Genomic DNA, 18,799 nt, shown 5'->3' with positions numbered 1-18,799 from the left:
CCTTTGCCCTGCAGTTGCCTAGTGCTCTGAGCAGGTATCAGTACTGTCAACATTCTATTCATGTGCCACTGACCATGAACTCTTCTGGCAATGATAACTGGCACCCCGGTGGCCCGCCAGCGCACCCGGGGATGGATCAGATGAACCAAGGACCTCGTCCTCTGGGCTCCTTCAGGTATGTCACTACTGTCTCTAGCCACTTTTGCGTCTTTGTCAACAGCGATGACTGACTGGTGTCTCTGTCGCGATCTAGCCAAAACCCACCGCCTCAGCAAGGCCCGTCTTCGCAGCCCACGGGACCGGTTCTCCCCCCTCCAGCTGGTTAGGATTTTCACCTCCCTCCTGATCTGTCTCGCGATATGGCTTACAGAGCGTGTTCGGACGTTTGACTGACCCCTGCGCTGCTGTTAGGTCCTTACCACCCTGCGAATCAACCTGGCGGACACTCTCTTCCCGGCCTGGCGGAGCTGAGCCAGGGCCATGCTGGTCCGCATCAGCCTCCCGCTTACGGCCAACACCCTGCGGCTCCTGGTCATAATGCTGGTCACTCGCTCCCGGGTATCGGGCAAGCCATGCAACATCCCTCGCCCCAGTCCATCAACCGGGAACGCGAGCGAGACTCTAGAGAACGCGAGCTGATTGAGAGACAGCGCCAGGAGGAGATGGCCCACAGAGAGCGCGAGCAGCGCGAACGCGAACAGATTGAGAGACAGCAGCTGGAGCGACAACGTGAACAGCAGCACCACCCGGTCCAGAGCCACACCGGGTCTATCCCTATTCATCAGCCGGTGGCCTCGAAAGTGCCAAACTCCATTCACGGCCCCAATGGTCTGCTGTCAAATCTTGGGTCTAACCCGTCAAATGGCCCGCAAGGTTCGATGCCTACGCCGGGAGGGCCTGGTGGCATCTACGGCCCACAGATGCAGCATGGTGAGGGTACACCCAGGTCATACATGCAACATCCAGGTGGACCGCCCGGCCAACCCATGATGGGATTCAATGGCTCTGGCCCTCAGATTCCAGGCAATGTGGCGGCACTTGCCCAGGGCCAGCAGCCAATCCTGAACGTGAGTTATAGCACGCCGCGTGGATCAGTGCTCCACATCACGAAGCCGTGGCTTACGATTCCGTCACAGGATGCACTTAGTTATCTAGATCAGGTGAAGGTTCGCTTTGTCGACCAACCTGATGTGTACAACCGATTCTTAGATATCATGAAAGACTTCAAGAGCCAAGCGTGAGCGTTATACCGCCGCGGGAATCGTGCCTGACTAACTTGACAGCAGGATCGATACGCCCGGAGTCATCCAACGCGTCTCTACTCTTTTCAATGGACACCCCGCTCTCATCCAAGGGTTCAACACGTTCTTGCCTCCTGGATATCGGATCGAGTGTGGCACAGAGGACAACCCAGACGCGATTCGAGTGACCACGCCCTCGGGTACCAATACCTTGAGTATGCCCCGTGCTAGACACTCTCTGGATTCTTCTGGCGAGCTTGGTCCATCTGGTGGCATGGGCCCTCACGGACGCGCTGAATACTATGACCAGTCTCGACCTGGGTGGCAACAGCCCCAGCCTCAGCAGCAGCAGCAGCAGGGCAATCTTCCAGGATCATACTCTCCTGGGTCCCGCATGATGGGTCCTGGCATGTTTGGACAGCAAGGTGGTCAGGGTCAAGCTCAAGAGCATCACTTTGAATACCCAACCCAGCAAGAGCAACAAGCAGCAGCTGGAGCTGCCGCTATGGCTCATCAGCAGGATCAGCGAGGGGTTTCCCAGCTTCAAGGTGCTGCCTCTGCTGCTTCTGCGGGTCTCACGCGTCCATCTTTGTTGCAGGTGTCAGCAGCGTCTCAACAGGGTCCTAGTCTGACCCAGCCTATGAACAATTTGGCGGGCGTCGGCACCGGCATGCTGCAAGGCTCACAGGATTTGACCAAGCGTGGACCGGTGGAGTTCAACCATGCCATTAGTTATGTCAACAAGATAAAGGTGAGTACTAAACAAGCTATCTGTTATCTAGTTGCTAAGTCAGCTGACATTAAACTTCTGGATAGAACCGCTTTGCAAGTGCCCCTGAGATCTACAAGCAGTTCCTTGAAATACTACAGACCTATCAGCGGGAATCCAAGCCGATCGGGGATGTGTATGCCCAAGTTACCCAGCTCTTTAACACGGCTCCCGATTTGTTGGAAGACTTCAAGCAATTTCTTCCTGAATCTGCAGCGCATGCAAAGCAGCAGGCCGCAGCTCGTCAGGCCGAGGAAGCAGCTCCCATGAGCAATGTTCGCGGCGAGCCGAGCTATCCCAACGCCAATGCTCTTCCTTCTCAGACTCCGAACCGCGACGTCAAGATGCCCCCATTGGGCCAGTTCAATGTCAAGGACTCTGCGAAGGATGGCAAGAAACGTCGGAATGGGCCAGGCGCCCCATCTTCCATGGGTTCTTCAATGTCTGGTCCTTCGGCTGCGGATGCGGCACGCATGGGAGATATGCAGGCTAGGAACCCAGCTCTCCAAGCTGGTAATGCCAACAAGAGGGCTAAAGTTCATCATACGAAGCCTTCCCAGGCAGAAGTTCCTGCTGTTTCTCCCACCCTCGTACCTGCTTTGCCAGAACCGATTCAGCCGACTTTCTCCCTGACCCCTACTCAGGAAGAATTTGCTTTCTTTGACCGTGTCAAGAAGTACATCGGCAACAAGCAGACATTCAGCGAGTTCCTGAAGCTTTGCAATCTGTACTCCACCGACCTCATCGACAGGCATGTGCTTGTGAAAAGGGCGGCTAGTTACATTGGCTCCAACCCGGAGCTGATGGCTTGGTTCAAGCGCTTCATGCATGTCGACGAGCCAGAAGACAAGATCATTGATGTCAAAGCGAAACAAGACTCTGGACCTGTTAATTTGTCTCATTGCCGGTCCCTCGGGCCCAGCTATCGTCTGTTACCGAAGCGTGAGCGCCAGAAGCCTTGCAGTGGCCGTGATCAGCTGTGCTACAGTGTGCTTAATGATGAATGGGCTTCTCACCCCACGTGGGCGTCGGAAGATTCTGGATTCGTTGCCCACCGTAAGAACCACTTTGAAGACGCCCTGCATCGCATTGAAGAGGACAGGCATGACTATGACCACCATATTGAGGCGTGCACGCGGACGATTCAGCTTATCGAGCCGATTGTACAGCAATTCCTCGTTATGTCGGAAGCCGAGTGCGCGGCGTTCAAGCTTCCGCCTGGCCTTGGCGGACAGAGCGAGGCCATCTACCAGCGGGTGATCAAAAAGATCTACGACAGACAACGCGGGGAGAAGATCATCAAGGAGATGTTCGAGCGACCAACCCATGTTCTGCCCATCGTTCTTTTCCGTCTTAAGCAGAAGTGTGAAGAGTGGAAAGCGAGTCAGGTAAGACATAAGGCCAATTATTTGTTATTTTGTGGATACTGACCTTGGCAATAGCGTGAATGGGATAAAATATGGCGCGAGCAGATGCAGAAGGCATACTGGCGTAGTTTGGATCACCAGGCGATTGCCAGCAAACAAGTTGACAAGAAGCTGTTCGTGGCGAAGCATATCCATACTGAAATCCAGAACAAGTTTGAGGAGAGCCGGAATCTGCGCAAGAGTGGGTATCAGACCGTCAAGCATCAGTTCGAGTTCACCTTTGATGATCCGGCTGTCATCATTGATGCCACGCATCTGCTACTTACTTTCATCGACCGTAACTCTGCTGGGTTTGGCGCCGACCCACAGAAGGTGATGACCTTCATCAAGGACTTTGTTCCCGTGTTCTTTGGCATGGACCGTGACACTTTCCACGTGTACATGAATGAACTCTCGAATGGCACATCCCCGATAGATGAAGGTGACGATGAGAGTCTGGCCGCCGAGGAGTCTTCAACGCCGCGCAGTCGGAAGGGCATCAATGGCAAGAAGATCGACCTTCTCCGCGATGTTCTTGAGCGTCGTAGCGAGAAGGTACGCCGTGGTGACAAGGAAGGCAGTACGCCAGCCAGCCGCGATGGCACGCCAGATGCTGTTCTGGTGCCGTCGACTCCGATTCCCGATCCGACAGAGCCATTTGATGTGGCCGAGCTGAAGTGGATGGAGCACCCCGGGCAGGGTAACTTCAACCAACAGCGGGAGTACAACCTGAACGAGACGTATGAGAAGAAGGCCCACCACTTGTACGCCAACCTCAATATCTACTGCTTCTTCCGCACATTCGAGGTCCTCTACTCCCGGCTGCTGCGCATCAAGCTGCATGAAAAGGATGCTCATGATGATGTCCGTCGTGCGCTAGTGAGCAAACCGGCGCAGGAGCTCAACCTTATTGACAAGTACCCTACGGAGTTCTTCTACGACTGTGACCCCAAGGCGAACCTGTACCAGCAGATCGTGCGCATGTGCGAAGAGGTCATCAAAGGGGATATGGAGCCTTCTCACCTGGAAGAGACGCTTCGTCGCTATTACCTGCGGAGCGGATATCAATTGTACAACCTGGAGAAGATGTTTGCAGGGATATCCAAGTTTGCCGGGGCGATCTTCAACGGGGATTCGAAAGACCGCAGCTCGGATATCATGAACCTCTTCTTTAAGGAGCGGGACAAGGAGGAGACCACGCACAACCAGGAGATTCAGTACCGCAAGCAAGTGGAACGGTTGGTCAAGGACGGTGACATTTATCGCATTACCTACGTAAGTGTTTTCTATCTTGGGCTATTTAAACTGCTATCTAACACGAGTTGCCTTAGAACCCTACCACCAAGAAGACGACGCTGCAGCTGTTGACACCCGAGGATGCGACGTTGGAGAATGAGGAGCTGAGCCAAGAGGCGCGCTGGTCCTACTACGTCTCTGCGTACACGATGCGGGATCCGACCGAAGGTGTGCCATTCTCCCAGATGCGCATGCCTTTCCTGAAGCGCAACCTGCCGGCCAAGCTGGAGCAGGAGGAGGAGTACAACCGCTACTACCGCCCGCTGGTGCACCAGGACGGATTGATTATCCGCATCTGTGCCAACAGCTATCACATTCTGTACGAGCCCGGCAGCTACGACTGGTGGTGGCGGCCGACGGCGCCGGCGGAGGAAGCGGCCGAGGAGGTAGCCAAGGAGGAGGCGGCCGTGAAGGAGCGACGCCGGGATCGGTTTACGGAGAAGTTTGTCAATAACCCGCACTGGGCGCATGGCCTCAGCAAGGATCAAGTGGACGAATCGAACCAGCGATTCCGGTCCTGGATCAAGGGCTCTGACGGAGAGGCTGCTGCTGCTGCTGCTGCTGCTCCGGCGGAAGGCACCGAAACCGAGTCGAAGAACGACAAGGAAGATACGGAGATGGCTGATGTCGAGCAGTCTGCGGTGGAGTCGAAAGAGCAATGAACAGTGCTTTTCGCATAGAACAGCGCATGTCTGCAGCGTGCGGCCCAGTCAGCTTCTGCGGGGGATAGCTTGGACCCGCGGGCCTCCACACTGCACCATGTGTATGACGAATACAGGGGACCTCCTCTCTACATAAACGGTACATAGTGTCTCTACGGTTGCACGAATGGGAATTTCTGCTTGTTGGAAAAACGAATCCGCCTGGTGGGATAGCGAGGAGAAGCGACCGGTCTGGGGGTGGACTGGAGCGCGCCTTGCGACCGGCAGGGGGAGAATTGTCTGGCGTGGGGTCGGGGGGATTGTGATTCTGGGACGGGGTCAACTTTGGGATGTTTTCTTTTTCTTTATTCCTCCTATTTATTTTTTTCTTTTCTCTTTTTTTGTGCTGCGATTTCAAATTCTTCTTCACTGTGTATGTGTAACTAGGACTATGGGAGTTGTTGATCAACCGATATTGAATGAATCGATTTGGATTGAAGTGGAGTGGACTGAGTCTAGACTAGTAGAGTATTGATTTAGGCGTTAGTAATGGGCGGAAGCTTGCTGGAAACAGACGAGCAGAGAGACAGCAGCAACAGAGTAGCACCGATCAGATCAGCTTAGCTTCCGTGTGGCCGAACAGCAGATAACCGATACGGGCCGAGACTAGTCCGTCGGCGCTTTTCTGGACGAATCTCGGTGCTGTCTGCTTTTTTTGCAATTGAAGCACATTCATCGCATTGGATTGAGTGAGATAGATATAATCGATATTGAATCATTCGCGCTTGTCAATAGAATCATCATTTCCCCAGGGAGAACAAGTCACGGTTGAGTTCAAGGTGACGTGGGAGAGGCAACGCTGGACGAGGCAGAACTATGTTTGGCCGAGAGTTTGCCGGCGTGACGTCAGCATGAATGGACAGGAAACCCTTGAAGATGCAGACACCAAGAGGAAAAAATCAGTAGCAACCCACCTTTCACTGAGACAAGACACTGTCAGACCCATTTATCGCACTGTAGAAGAGTCTGCGACTCAGTTCCAGCACCATTGACCCTCCCTGCCCCAGAGGGAGGTGGTCCAGCAGCTGGCAAGACCTTAAATACATCCAGCTGGATGCAGGCTGTCTAGACTACTCCGACCTTCAGCATCGGAGTAATATACACCCTCCTGCATGCCCTTCCTGCAGCACTGGTCGATCGACAGCCACTCAGCATCCGGCTATCCCCCAGCGATCCCCCATAGTCCATGCCGGGATCCATATAGTAGTCGCTCCTTATCCCCGAAGACGCGCTGCTCCTCGCCTTCGTCTAGACCGGGGTAGTGGAACGTGGCGGGGGTTCCGTACCGTATTTCTACCTCTCCGTCACCCTCGTCTGCTTTCGTCTGCTTTCTTTCCCCAGTTCTTTTTCTCTCTCTTAATCTTCCTTTCATCCCTCTTTCTCTCCTCTCCTCTCCACTCCTCATCTCTTCAACCTCTCCCTCTTCCCCTCTCTATCTCTCCTGGACAACTAGTCCTTCCCTCCTCATCTCCCTCCCTCCCTCACAATGTCTGCTTCTGCCCTCTTAAGAAGCCGTGTTCGCCGGCCTTCCTATCTCAACCGGTTGGCCAAGGCTGAAGATCTCATCGACCTCTTCCCCAATGGATCGTATATCGGCTGGTCCGGATTCACGGGAGTTGGTTATCCCAAGTAGGTTGCGCCCGTTGTCCCCGCGTGGCAGCCACAGAGGCTAATCCAGATTGTTCCCGGTTTTCAGGAAAGTTCCCACGGCGCTGGCCGACCACGTTGAGAAGAACAAGTTGGAAGGAAAGCTAAAGTACACCCTGTTCGTCGGCGCCTCTTCCGGCGCGGAAACAGAGAACCGCTGGGCTCAATTGAACATGATCGACCGTCGGAGTCCTCACCAGGTCGGCAAGGAGATTGCCAAGGGTATCAACAATGGTCAGATCAACTTTTTCGACAAGCATCTGAGCATGTTTCCGTCGGATTTGGTTTATGTAAGTTTTCATCGGATGCTGCTGGGATGCTTCTGTGGATAGCGACTAATGGTGTTGGTAGGGTTGGTACACAATGAACAAGCCCAAGAACCGCTTGGATGTCGCGGTTATTGAGGCATCCGCCATCACGGAGGACGGTGGCATCATCCCCGGTGCTTCCGTCGGTGCCTCTCCGGAGCTGATCCAGATGGCCGATAAGATCATCATTGAAGTCAACACGGCTAGCCCGTCGTTCGAGGGTCTGCATGATATTGTCATGTCGGACAAGCCGCCCATGCGCAAGCCCTACCTGATCATGCAGCCCGAGGACCGTATCGGTACTCCCCACATCCCGGTTGACCCTGAGAAGGTCGTGGCCATCGTGGAGTCCGATTACCCCGATCAGACTCAGCCCAACGCCCCCGAGGATGAGGGCTCCCAGGCCATTGCCACCAACCTGATTGAGTTCCTGAAGCACGAGGTCAAGCACGGCCGTCTGCCCGAGAACCTGCTGCCCATCCAGTCCGGCATTGGAAACATTGCCAACGCGGTCATTGGCGGTCTGAGCAAGGGTGGTGCCGACTTCACCAACCTCAAGGTGTGGACGGAGGTGCTCCAGGATTCTTTCCTGGACCTGTTTGACAGTGGCAACCTGGACTTTGCCACGGCCACCTCCATCCGCTTCTCCCCTGAGGGCTTCAAGCGCTTCTACGACAACTGGGAGCGCTACGCCGGTAAGCTGCTCCTGCGCCCGCAGCAGGTGTCCAACTCGCCCGAGATCATCCGTCGCCTGGGCTGCATCGGCATGAACACTCCGGTGGAGGTTGATATCTATGCCCACGCCAACAGCACCTGTGTCATGGGCTCTCGCATGCTGAACGGACTGGGTGGATCGGCCGACTTCCTGCGCAGCTCCAAGTACAGTATCATGCACACTCCTAGTACCCGGCCCAGCAAGGTCGACCCCACCGGTGTCAGCTGCATTGTTCCCATGTGTACCCACGTTGACCAGACCGAGCACGATCTGGACGTGGTTGTGACTGAACAGGTAAATACCATGCTCGCTGCAATTTCTTAATATCCATACTAATAACTGATGTAGGGTCTCGCCGACGTGCGTGGTCTTGCTCCTCGTGAGCGTGCCCGGGTGATCATCGACAAGTGCTCTCACCCCGACTACAAGCCCATCCTGCAGGACTACATGGACCGGGCGGAGTTTGAGTGCCTGAAGAAGGGTATGGGTCATGAGCCTCATCTGCTGTTCCAGGCATTCAAGATGCACCAGAACCTGCAGGAGAAGGGCACGATGAAGATTACCAGCTGGGAGTAGACAGGAGAGTAGAGATATGAGTTATGTACAGAGGGGTTTTTATCATACGGTATCTATTTCTGCTGGCTTGGAGTAGAGTGTACAGTTCAAAATATTTACGGTTATTCGATAGCTGAATAATAAGGGAGATTCAAAGCAAGTGCCCGTATATTCAATACCGATGTCCCATTTACCTGCAAAATGGGTACATTTGAGTACTGTCGACATCACTGAGAGCATAGCCAGTCATACACCGTATTTGAGATAGCCAACTGTATACCCTTGACTGCAGAGCAAAACGCACTATCAACTCTACAGTAGTGTTAACCCTCACTTGACTTTATTATCATCAAAGATATGGACAGGCAGTGTCCACGTATTTTACCATCTATATAATCCTACTCAAGGCTATAAGTATGCTTGTCACTAACTACCATGCTACAAACGACTATAAACTGTCCAGACTATAATATAGGAACATCATACCAGCCACTCAACATTTGCAAATGTATTCATGAAATATCCGACTACTTCTATGCTCCACTCCAACTCCCTTTCTCGTAATGAGGAGATGCTGTCTTAGGACCGAGGATAACTTGACGATCTGGATGTCCAGCCTGACTCAAGGCCATTACTAGTATAGAGTAGTGAGTCCTCTACACTGCACTAGTTATCATGTAGTAGCTGTCTTCGAAGACAGAACTATATGTCGATAGTGTATTCTTCACCCTAAGTAACTATTAGCACAGCATCGCACCAGCATACCCTTGCAGCATCCACGTGGACCTGTCAGACCATACACCCTCCCCCGGCAAGCTGAATAGCAAGTACACCATCATACACAATTAATAATGCCAGCAATAATCTCCGACAGTCTTATCTCCGCCCGAACCCAACCTTAACCCCAGATCGGACTTAGCGGACATAACCAGAACCATGGATGGATGGTTTTATACCACACATATACTATACTATTCTATCATCACTACTTACTATATAACCAGAACATCCCCTGCTATCCTACATGATCACCAACCACCAACCAACCAAACTAACCAAGTACTCCTCAACAAAAGACCCCCAATATCATACAACCCTACCATCATCAACATGACCACTCCAAATACAACAATGAACTTCATCTCCATCAACAAACTCACCAACACCCGCGTCCTCCTCATCGGCGGCACCTCCGGCATCGGCTTCGCCGTCGCCCGCGCCGCCCTCGAACACGGCGCCAGCATCATCTTGTCCAGCTCCAGGCCAGAAAAAGTCCAGTCGGCCATATCCCGTCTCCAACAACTCTACCCGGACCCATCATTCACCTCGCGCATTACCGGGAAGGCATATGATCTCAGTGATCAATCTACCCTCGAGACAACTATCATCTCACTGCTGGACTACGCTACATCGCCTTCCATATTCCCCACTACCAATACAACCATTACCACCGAAGGTGACAAGAAAATCCTGCTCAACCACATAATCTACACCTCCGGCAGCCGCCCCTCCCGGATCCCCATCTCCCCCGGTACCACAACCCTCACCCCACAACTCTACACGCAAAGCGAAACGCTCCGGGTCCTGGCGCCGCTCATGCTAGGCAAGCATGCGAAGTCCTACATGGTGGATGAACATACCTCGTCGATGACGTTTACCTCCGGGGTATTGGCGTCGAAGCCTGTCCCGGGGACGACGTTGGGTGCGATGGCGGGGAGTGCCCTGGGCGGGTTGGTGAGGGGGTTGGCGGTGGAGTTGGCGCCCATACGGGCGAATGTGGTGGCGCCGGGGGCGGTAGAGACGGAGATTTTTGATGAGTTGGGGGTGCAGGAGAAGGAGGCGGTTAAGGAGATGTTTAGGAGGGGAACGGTGTTGGGGAGGGTTGCGGAGGCGGGGGATGTGGCGGAGGCGTATGTTTGGTGTATGAAGGATGGGTTTGTGAGTGGGGAGTGGGTGGGGAGTGATGGGGGGGCGTTGCTTAAGTCTGCGATGTGATGTAGATGTAGTATACTACTTGGTGATGATAGTTCTCGGGGGGGTTGTTGTGGTGCTTTTGATATGTAGGGGTGGGATGTTAGGGAGGTAGTTAGTTGATCTGCGCTGCTTTTTGACTTTGTTTTATATTTATAGTAGTATTGAAATAGCAGTATGAATATGTACTATTTAGTCAGTCGACTGTAAAAGTTTATTGAACTACTCCATCAGATACATCTGAGTAGTGCACATGCATAGTATACTGGATATATCATGAACAGAACACTTCATCAACTCAAATATAACCAATCTAACGCTAATAATCCCAAACACCAAACTCAAACACAAACCAACCCATCATAACCATAACCCAAACTCATACCCCATACATCCATCAATACCCTCTACTCAGTAGGTACCCTACTCAGTAGGAGGCTTATAAGCTCCCCCAATAAACCTACCCCCAACACAACAATTCATTAGCAACCACACTCACTCACAAATCAACAACCAAATAACCCTAAAGGTGAAATGGATGGATGCATACCGACTCAACAAACCCCCCAGAAACCCCTGACTTTCTGCAGTACTGCGCTTCGCCCAGCCTGATTCCACGTTATAGTTCTTGGTATCTTGGAGGCCGGCGAAGAGGCCGCGGCCTGCTGTGGGGTGCTGTATTATTATTATTTGTTAGTATGTGTGCGTAGTACAAGGGTGATAGGATATATAAATATGGGGAAAGGGATAGAGAGGGATAGATAGTATACGTACATGCTTAGGACGATTCTTCACCCATAGATCAGCTCCAAAGTCGTTTTGGAGGCGGGCGGAGGATGATGTAGATTTCATGGTGTATAATACAGTGTCGATTGTTGAGGTGTGTTTGTTTGATAAATGTAGTGATTCTTCTGTGTCCTTGTAGACTTTATCAAGATGTGTGTATAGTTGTTTGTGATTTAATTGAAAGCTTCATCTGGTTGCATCTACTATATATACTTACAACACATCCCAAGCCCTACAGCAGTGACAGTAAGTAGTATACGGCATCAATCGGAACCCAACTACCCGCCTTAACAAAGAAACAAAACCACATCGCACCATACTCCCCTACAATAAGGCAGGCATCTCTTCATCCGAATCACCTCACCTCTTTCACCTTCTCGTCGGGGTGGTTGTATCCGGGGTAGAAGGCATCACGTGTGCAGTGCATGGGACTCGGATGATCCGAGCGATGGCATCCCATAGATATGGATGGCCAATTAGATATGCTCGATTTGTAGAATTCTTTCCTCGAAGGATGCAAATGTGGTTGTGGTTGGGTTGTGTAGTGGTTGGGGTGGGTGGCATGATCCCGGTGTATAGTTACTTAGTGTTGTATGATGTACTTCCGATGGGTGTGGTGAGATGTGGCGCAGCGCAGTGCAGTGTAGTGTAGTGGGTGGTACGATGTGGTTGATTTTGTGGACTACGTCAGTGAGTACTGAGGTATTAGGATTGGTTGTTGAGGGTAAGGTATTAAGGATTTAGGGATATATATAAAGGCTTGGGTTCCTTATTTTAAAGGGATTGTGTTGGTTGGGTTTTATTCTGAGGAGGGAGCTGTGTGATGGATGGGACTGTGTAACTTCATTGCGACCGGTCGGTCGGCTTCAGCCATGTGGTTTCTCAACCATGAGTTGAGGTACAGGGTACGGAGGACTCATGTAGGGGATACCATTGACATTATTGCTGAGGAATTATAATTGTCCTGTCAGGCGTGTCAAATTTGACTCTTACAGACTTACAGTAAGAATGTGAGGTTAACTTGTGTGTGGGTGGGTGTCAAACTGACACATTCCTCGGATCGGTCAGCCCAACTCAACACCCACCACACATCCATCCTCTCTCTACTTAGGGTATCTCGTAGCTACACAACCACTCACCCAATACATCATCCTCTACACATAAGCGAGCATCGGCAATATCCGAATCTTCCAGAATCCGTCACAGTCAGCACTACAATAATACAAGTCATCGCCCCAGCTATATACCTCCGTAGTAATAGTATCAGGGTCCTCACCCCAAATTCAGGGGTCAAAATAGCAACACCATCATGTCTCACACCCCAACGCGACTATTGAAAATTAGCCCAAATTCATCCAAGACAACACACATTCTCCAAATTTCAGCTCAGCCTTCCCGAAATCAGCGCACTCAACGACTTTCGTTCTCGCTCTCTCTTTCTCTCTCTCAGATAGGCTCAAGCCAAGCCTGGTCAGGGGCAAATCGGTCCGCAGTGGAGGAGACTCTGCACTGACCGGTCGAGACCGGGCGGACGATGATCAATTTCTATTTTGTAGGGTTAATGGGTATTTCCGAGTAGTTCGGTGTGTGTTTTTTGTAAAATTTATTTTTTCATGAGTTTGTTTCAATAGTCAATAGTTTGGATATTCGTATAGTAATTATATAGTACGTATGTATGTAGTCGAGGGATCCTGGATCTGATCTGATCTGATCTGGGGTAAACTCGAAGTGATGGGCAGAGTGGTCAGGGGGGTTGAGGCGTGAGCACGAGGGGTTGGGTTGACTTTGGCCGCCACTGACAGAACCCTGACTCGTGTGGAAGATGGAAAAATTCATGACGGTTACTTGTGTGTCGACTCGAGGTGAAGCCAAGAAGGCCAGGCCTCGTTTCGGTTCTCGGCATTGCTGGAGTGCCAGTGAGAGACATCTCCACAGAGAAAACACTTACTAGGAAGTAGGAACACTCAAATGAAATGAATTGATCTTGATCGGCGTGGGTTGCTAGGTTGGTGAAAGTGAAAGTCAAGTCAAGGTGACTCTAGATGGATCAGCGAGTAAAAAGATAGATAGTTAGCTAAGTGAATCCATGGATTTATTGACAATTATTGACTAGGAGATGATGCGGAGGGAGTGAACCTTGCGCCGGGTGATAAACTCAGTACAGTAAGTAGTGTTGGATATTCTGATTATATTATTACTATGGATAGATCTCAGTAAGCCGACAGTAATTTCCAGGGGCAATGGCAATGGCAATGGAATGGTAACCGGATAGTAGCCGAACGGTGGCTGTCAGACTCCAAAGTTACCCGGGGCTGTTTCTATTCTTATGAATTCGCCTCTTTCTGCTTCAGCCTTCTGACTGCTGGCTGCACTGCTTTTGCCTCTCTGCTTGTTTCATCCAGCCTTTCAGACCCCGTACCTGAAATAACGCTCTCCTATTAACCGTGCAGAGGCTGAGTCCAACCATGGGTCGGTCTCTGGGCCATCCATTACTGCGCCCGACTTTTGCTCATTTCTGGCTGTGTTGCCCTTTGGTCGCTAATCCGGGTTGCGGTGGGTCCCCGGAAATTAAGGTGCTTGCCCTGATCCAATGATATTGAGCAAAGTCAGACAGTGGAGGCAGCCACTGTACCCGATCGGGCAAAGCCACAACACCTCCTGCAGGCGGGGTGGATCCCTGACTTTCCAGTGTTCCTTGCAGCTGCACAAAGCAGCCTCTGTTGCTGAATCTCATTTCACTTTGGGGTGTTGTGTGGTTGCCACTCTGCTAGATGGTTGTGACTGCTTTGAATATTGTTGTACACTATCTAAACTTCTTATGCTATACATACAGGAATATGGAATAACTACAAGTCTCAACGATGGATTGTTCCCTGTCATCAGGAGACAGATGTGATAGAGGGGTACCTACATAGGAGTCCTCCGTCTGGCAATAGAGTTTTCCTTCCACCATCGGAAAATCTTAATCCAAATCATCCATGTCCGGGGTCAGTTTCTGTGTCGAGCAAGTCAGTAATGAGTAGACACGTCGTTTGACTCCTCTTCCACTCATCGATGGCCCATCGACCCAAAAAATAGTAGCCAGACCCTGAATGTCAGGATTGCAGCTAACGGTCACCGTCACCGCATTGAGGGAATGGAACAAAAGATATTCTGAAACCCCCAAGAAGGGAATGGACGACGTGCAAACTAATACTTTACTTGACTCCACCAGGCTATCCGAGCCGTGCGGACATCCAGTCCAATAGCGGCCAGTGGGTGCCTGGCATCCATCCATCCATCCACCAATCCATCCACTCCCGCCCCCTTTTGTTTGCTTGGGGGCTTTTTCCCTGCTGGGCCAGACTTGCCTCTTTTCCCTTTCCTTCTTCTTATTCTTCTTCTTCTTGATTTTCCCTTCCCTCCCTCCCCTCTTTTTTTGTTTTTCCCTCTCGGGTTTGTTTTGCAGATCGTTTGTCTCTTTCTCCCTCTCAGAGAAAGATATCAAAAAGAGGCCGGCGTGCCCTTTTTCTCCCTCCCTCCCTCCCTCTCCCGCTTTCTCTTCTCACTCTGCAAACTTGACCACCGCTTCACTCTTTTAGCGGGCATTCATTGCGATTGAATTTGTTCCCGAACCCACCCCTCATTGATTTCACCCTTACCGTCAAGATGAAGGGTGCTTTCCTTGCCACTGCGGCTGCCCTCGCCGGTACCGCTCTGGCTGATGGCGGCGCTCACATGCGTCGTCACGGTCACGACTCTTTCCACCAGCGTCGTGCCGTTCAGGCTGAGCCCGAGGAGTCTTGCGGCTGCACCACCGAGGTCATCACCGTCTGGGGAACCCCTACCCGTGAGTCAATCCTTATCCCCCGCATTCCAACATTCCAGTTGATGCGACTTGCGATGTGGACAATACACTGACTGACCATCCCAGTCGTGCCCGCTGCGGTCCCTACCACTGTGACTTCCGACGTCGTCACCACCCTCCACTCCACCAGCTACACCACCGTTACCGTTGTCGCTACCCCCGGCGAGTCCACTGCCCCTGCTGAGGCTGCTACCACTGCCGAGGGTGCTGGTGCTACTGGCGGTGCTGCTGGCAACGCCTCCCCCAGCGAGTCTACCCCCGCTGCTGGTGGTGCCACCGGTGGTGCTGCCGGTGCTGCTTCTGGCACTTCCTCCACCCCCGAGGGTGTCGCTGCTACCGGTGCTGCTGGCGGCAATGTCGGCCAGGTCTCCTCCTCCACCCCTGTCGCTGCTGCTACCACCTCCAGCCAGGCTGTTGTCCCCACCCCGGAGACCACCACCTTCTCCTCCACTGGTGTCTACACTATCCCCGCGGCTACCGTGACCGTCTCTGACACCACCTCCGTTGTCGCTGGCACCACCACCTCCCTGGCTAGCGGTACCCAGACCTACGGTGGTGTCACCACCATCGTCGAGACCTCGACCACCGTCACCTGCCCCTATGCCACCGTCTCCCCCTCTGGCTCCACCGTTACCAGCATCATCCAGACCACCACCTACGTCTGCCCCGAGGCCGGTACCTACACCATTGCTCCCACCACCACCTACGTTCCCTCCAACACCGTTGTGACCTACCCCACCGTCTCCACGGTCACCCCCGGCACCTACACCCACAGCGCTATCACTGTGACCGCCACCGTCACTGACTACACCTACACTTGCCCCTTCGCCAACGCCAACGAGCCCACTAGCACCCCTGCTGCCGCTACCACTAGCGCTGTTGTGGTGACCACCCCGGCTCCTGCCACCACCACCGCTGCCGCTGTCACTTCCTCCGTTCAGTCTAGCACTGTGGCCAGCTCCAGCGCCGCCGCCAGCTCTGGCGTCAGCGCCAGCGGCAACAGCATGGGAATGACCTACACTCCCTACAGCAACTCGGGTGGTTGCAAGTCCAAGGCCACCGTCGAGTCGGACATTGAGACCATCGCCAACAAGGGCTTCACCCACATCCGTCTCTACTCCACCGACTGCAGCACCCTCGAATACGTTGGCTCCGCTGCCAGCAAGTACGGCCTCAAGCTGATCCTCGGTGTCTACATCTCCAGCACCGGCACCTCGGGTGCTCAGGACCAGGTCACTGCCATCACCGAGTGGGGTCAGTGGTCCATGGTTTCCCTCATCGTTGTCGGTAACGAGGCCATCTCCGACGGTTACACCACCGCCAGCGAGCTCGCCACCTTCATCTCCTCCTGCAAGTCCAGCTTCGAGGCTGCCGGCTACACTGGCCAGATCACCACCACTGAGCCTGTCGACATCTGGCAGGAGTACGGCAGCAGCACCCTGTGCTCTGTCGTTGACGTTCTCGGTGCCAACATCCACCCCTTCTTCAACTCCGAGACCACCGCCGCCGAGGCCGGTACCTTCGCCTCCACCGAGGTCGCCCTCCTGAAGAAGATCTGTACCAACATGGATGTCATCAACCTCGAGACCGGCTGGCCGAGCAAGGGTAACGCCAACGGTGCTGCCGTCCCCGGTACCACCGAGCAGGCCACCGCCATCAAGGGCATCCGCGAGTCCGTTGGAGAGCTGTCCGTCTTCTTCTCCTACGCCAACGACCTGTGGAAGGACCCCGGCGAGTACGACGTTGAGCAGTACTGGGGTTGCATTGACCAGTTCTAAGCGAGTCCCGCTTGATTTGTCTATAGTTTCCTGAACAATTTTTTCTTTTGCTTCCGATCTGCTTGGAGTTGTTTATAATCCTGTATCTGTCGTCCCGGGTACATTCATCACGACAGGACTTGGCTTATCTTTCCCTTCTCCGTACAGTTGAAAGTTTCATATAGTAGATATAACCTTTGGTGTCTGTTTCATTTCTTCATATACTCTTATCTATGTGTCTAGTGACCGGGTTTGCGTCTCTGCTTTTCTTTGTTGTATAGGCTAATTCTAACGGCTTACGAAGATACCTTGTAATATCTGTAGAGAGTATTCCTGCTAAACTATTTGATAATAGAGATTGTATCAGACATCCACCCACCGACGCAGCAGACTAATAATGACGAGGTCTTAAGTATAATCCAGTCCATACAGTAGCCAATCTCAAAACCCAATAAATCAGAACCTAGTACCCCCCCTCGTAAATAAAGTAACCCCAAATCCCACAACCCTACAGTCTGAAGCATTGACTCTCTCGTCCTCTTCCATGAACCGAGGGGCGTATATATACTATAAATTCTATCTTCTTGGCTTAAGATTGTTTATAAATGTCTTCCACAACATCATCCTCTTCCTCCTCCTCTTCTTCCTCTTTCTTACCATGATCCTTCCGGGTATAGGCTATAGCATTATAGCACATTGTGACACACTGCTTGATAGTAACTTCATACTCACCAGCTACCTACCTACTACTTCCTAGAGATTCCCAACATCCTGAACAGCCTACCACACAACACTCGAGCCTTTGAAAGGTACTAGTATCAAATTCTAGAACCTCATAGTAGACTATAGACCATCAAACCCGAAGGGTCATAAAATAAAATGAAATCAAACGCATGACAGATCGTGGTTATATAAAGAGTAGGGAAAAAAAAATAGAACAAAACGGCCCCTTGGTTGGAACTCCGCCCCGACTGATATCTGTTCCAGTGTAATTGTAGACAGCAAATGGAGAAGCCATACTAGAGCTTCCGCCAATTCCTTCACAACCGCAATTTCGTGATCACAGCGGGCCAGCCAGCTGTTCAGGTCCAAAGTCGATGAAGGTTCGTTGGAACATCAACGTCAATCCAGACCAGCCTATCGGGGTTTTCATGGACAAGGAGAAGGTTTTTGGGGTAAATAGATGTCTTGATAGTGAACACCCGCTCTGTGTACGTATCTCATGCATTCCCTCAATGGCTGGCCTGGGGATAGAGCGCGTCCGAGTAGTTTCACGCAGTTCAAACTCTCTACATCTGGGAAAATATTCTAGCAATATTGCTCTCGGCATTCGCTTGTTTTGGGCGGAAAGATTGTAAAGCAGGCTGTCAGCTGGAATGCTGCAGGATCCATTCGATTGATGTAGCCCGTAGTATTTGGGCACGAACCCGCGTGCACAAACACTGGAAGTGAGAAGCTTCATTGCATACTTTTGTACAGCCAGGTCTATCTCGAATATTGTAGACTAATCAGAGCACGTAAGCTGCCTTATAATGTTGATATTGGAGGGGTCTATGTTCTTCAAGGGACCGCTTCTTGAGTGTATTGTTGTGCTGTGGGAAGTGGTTTTTCGAACAATAAGGTTGGAGCAGGTCAGAGAACAAACAGTTGATAGGTCTTGGTTGGAAATAGCGAGATTATGTGAATTGAGTACATGTAAGTTTGATAATTTCTATATCTGCTCTTCGGCGATCTTCTGGACAGCTGGAGGAATGAGAATATGGTATCTAGGGATGCTTGCAGCCGAAGGAAATTCAACTG

The 18,799-nt window shown here is 52.0% G+C and overlaps 5 protein-coding genes across 5 annotated transcripts; 4 read left to right on the top strand and 1 right to left on the bottom strand.

The window, feature by feature from the left end:
* Positions 1–74: 74 nt before the first annotated feature.
* Positions 75–4,784, top strand: SIN3 (transcriptional regulator SIN3; the record flags this gene model as incomplete). Its single annotated transcript, XM_041683153.1, has 7 exons — positions 75–175; positions 254–321; positions 412–1,067; positions 1,137–1,237; positions 1,287–1,992; positions 2,058–3,398; positions 3,453–4,784. 7 exons carry the CDS (start codon positions 75–77, stop codon positions 4,782–4,784), a joined length of 4,305 nt encoding a protein of 1,434 aa, XP_041547442.1.
* A 2,115-nt stretch (positions 4,785–6,899) lies between these two features.
* On the top strand, positions 6,900–8,659 carry coaT (acetyl-CoA hydrolase ACH1; the record flags this gene model as incomplete). Its single annotated transcript, XM_041683152.1, has 4 exons — positions 6,900–7,042; positions 7,110–7,350; positions 7,412–8,377; positions 8,432–8,659. 4 exons carry the CDS (start codon positions 6,900–6,902, stop codon positions 8,657–8,659), a joined length of 1,578 nt encoding a protein of 525 aa, XP_041547441.1.
* Positions 8,660–9,574: 915 nt separating this feature from the next.
* Positions 9,575–10,633, top strand: AKAW2_70556A (oxidoreductase, short chain dehydrogenase/reductase family; the record flags this gene model as incomplete). The annotated part of the gene is made up of 1 exon (XM_041683151.1): positions 9,575–10,633. The coding sequence occupies one exon, from the start codon at positions 9,575–9,577 to the stop codon at positions 10,631–10,633; it is 1,059 nt and encodes a 352-aa protein (XP_041547440.1).
* A 399-nt stretch (positions 10,634–11,032) lies between these two features.
* Positions 11,033–11,461, bottom strand: AKAW2_70555S (uncharacterized protein; the record flags this gene model as incomplete). Its single annotated transcript, XM_041683150.1, has 3 exons — positions 11,033–11,069; positions 11,160–11,284; positions 11,384–11,461. The coding sequence occupies 3 exons, from the start codon at positions 11,459–11,461 to the stop codon at positions 11,033–11,035; spliced, it is 240 nt and encodes a 79-aa protein (XP_041547439.1).
* Positions 11,462–15,043: 3,582 nt separating this feature from the next.
* On the top strand, positions 15,044–17,020 carry btgE (putative cell wall glucanase (Scw11); the record flags this gene model as incomplete). The annotated part of the gene is made up of 2 exons (XM_041683149.1): positions 15,044–15,224; positions 15,309–17,020. 2 exons carry the CDS (start codon positions 15,044–15,046, stop codon positions 17,018–17,020), a joined length of 1,893 nt encoding a protein of 630 aa, XP_041547438.1.
* Between the last annotated feature and the right edge of the window lie 1,779 nt (positions 17,021–18,799).

The sequence above is a fragment of the Aspergillus luchuensis genome, chromosome 7, assembly GCF_016861625.1.
Source record: "Aspergillus luchuensis IFO 4308 DNA, chromosome 7, nearly complete sequence".
Classification (NCBI taxonomy): Eukaryota; Fungi; Ascomycota; class Eurotiomycetes; order Eurotiales; family Aspergillaceae; genus Aspergillus; species Aspergillus luchuensis.
This window is presented reverse-complemented; position numbering and strand designations above follow the sequence as displayed.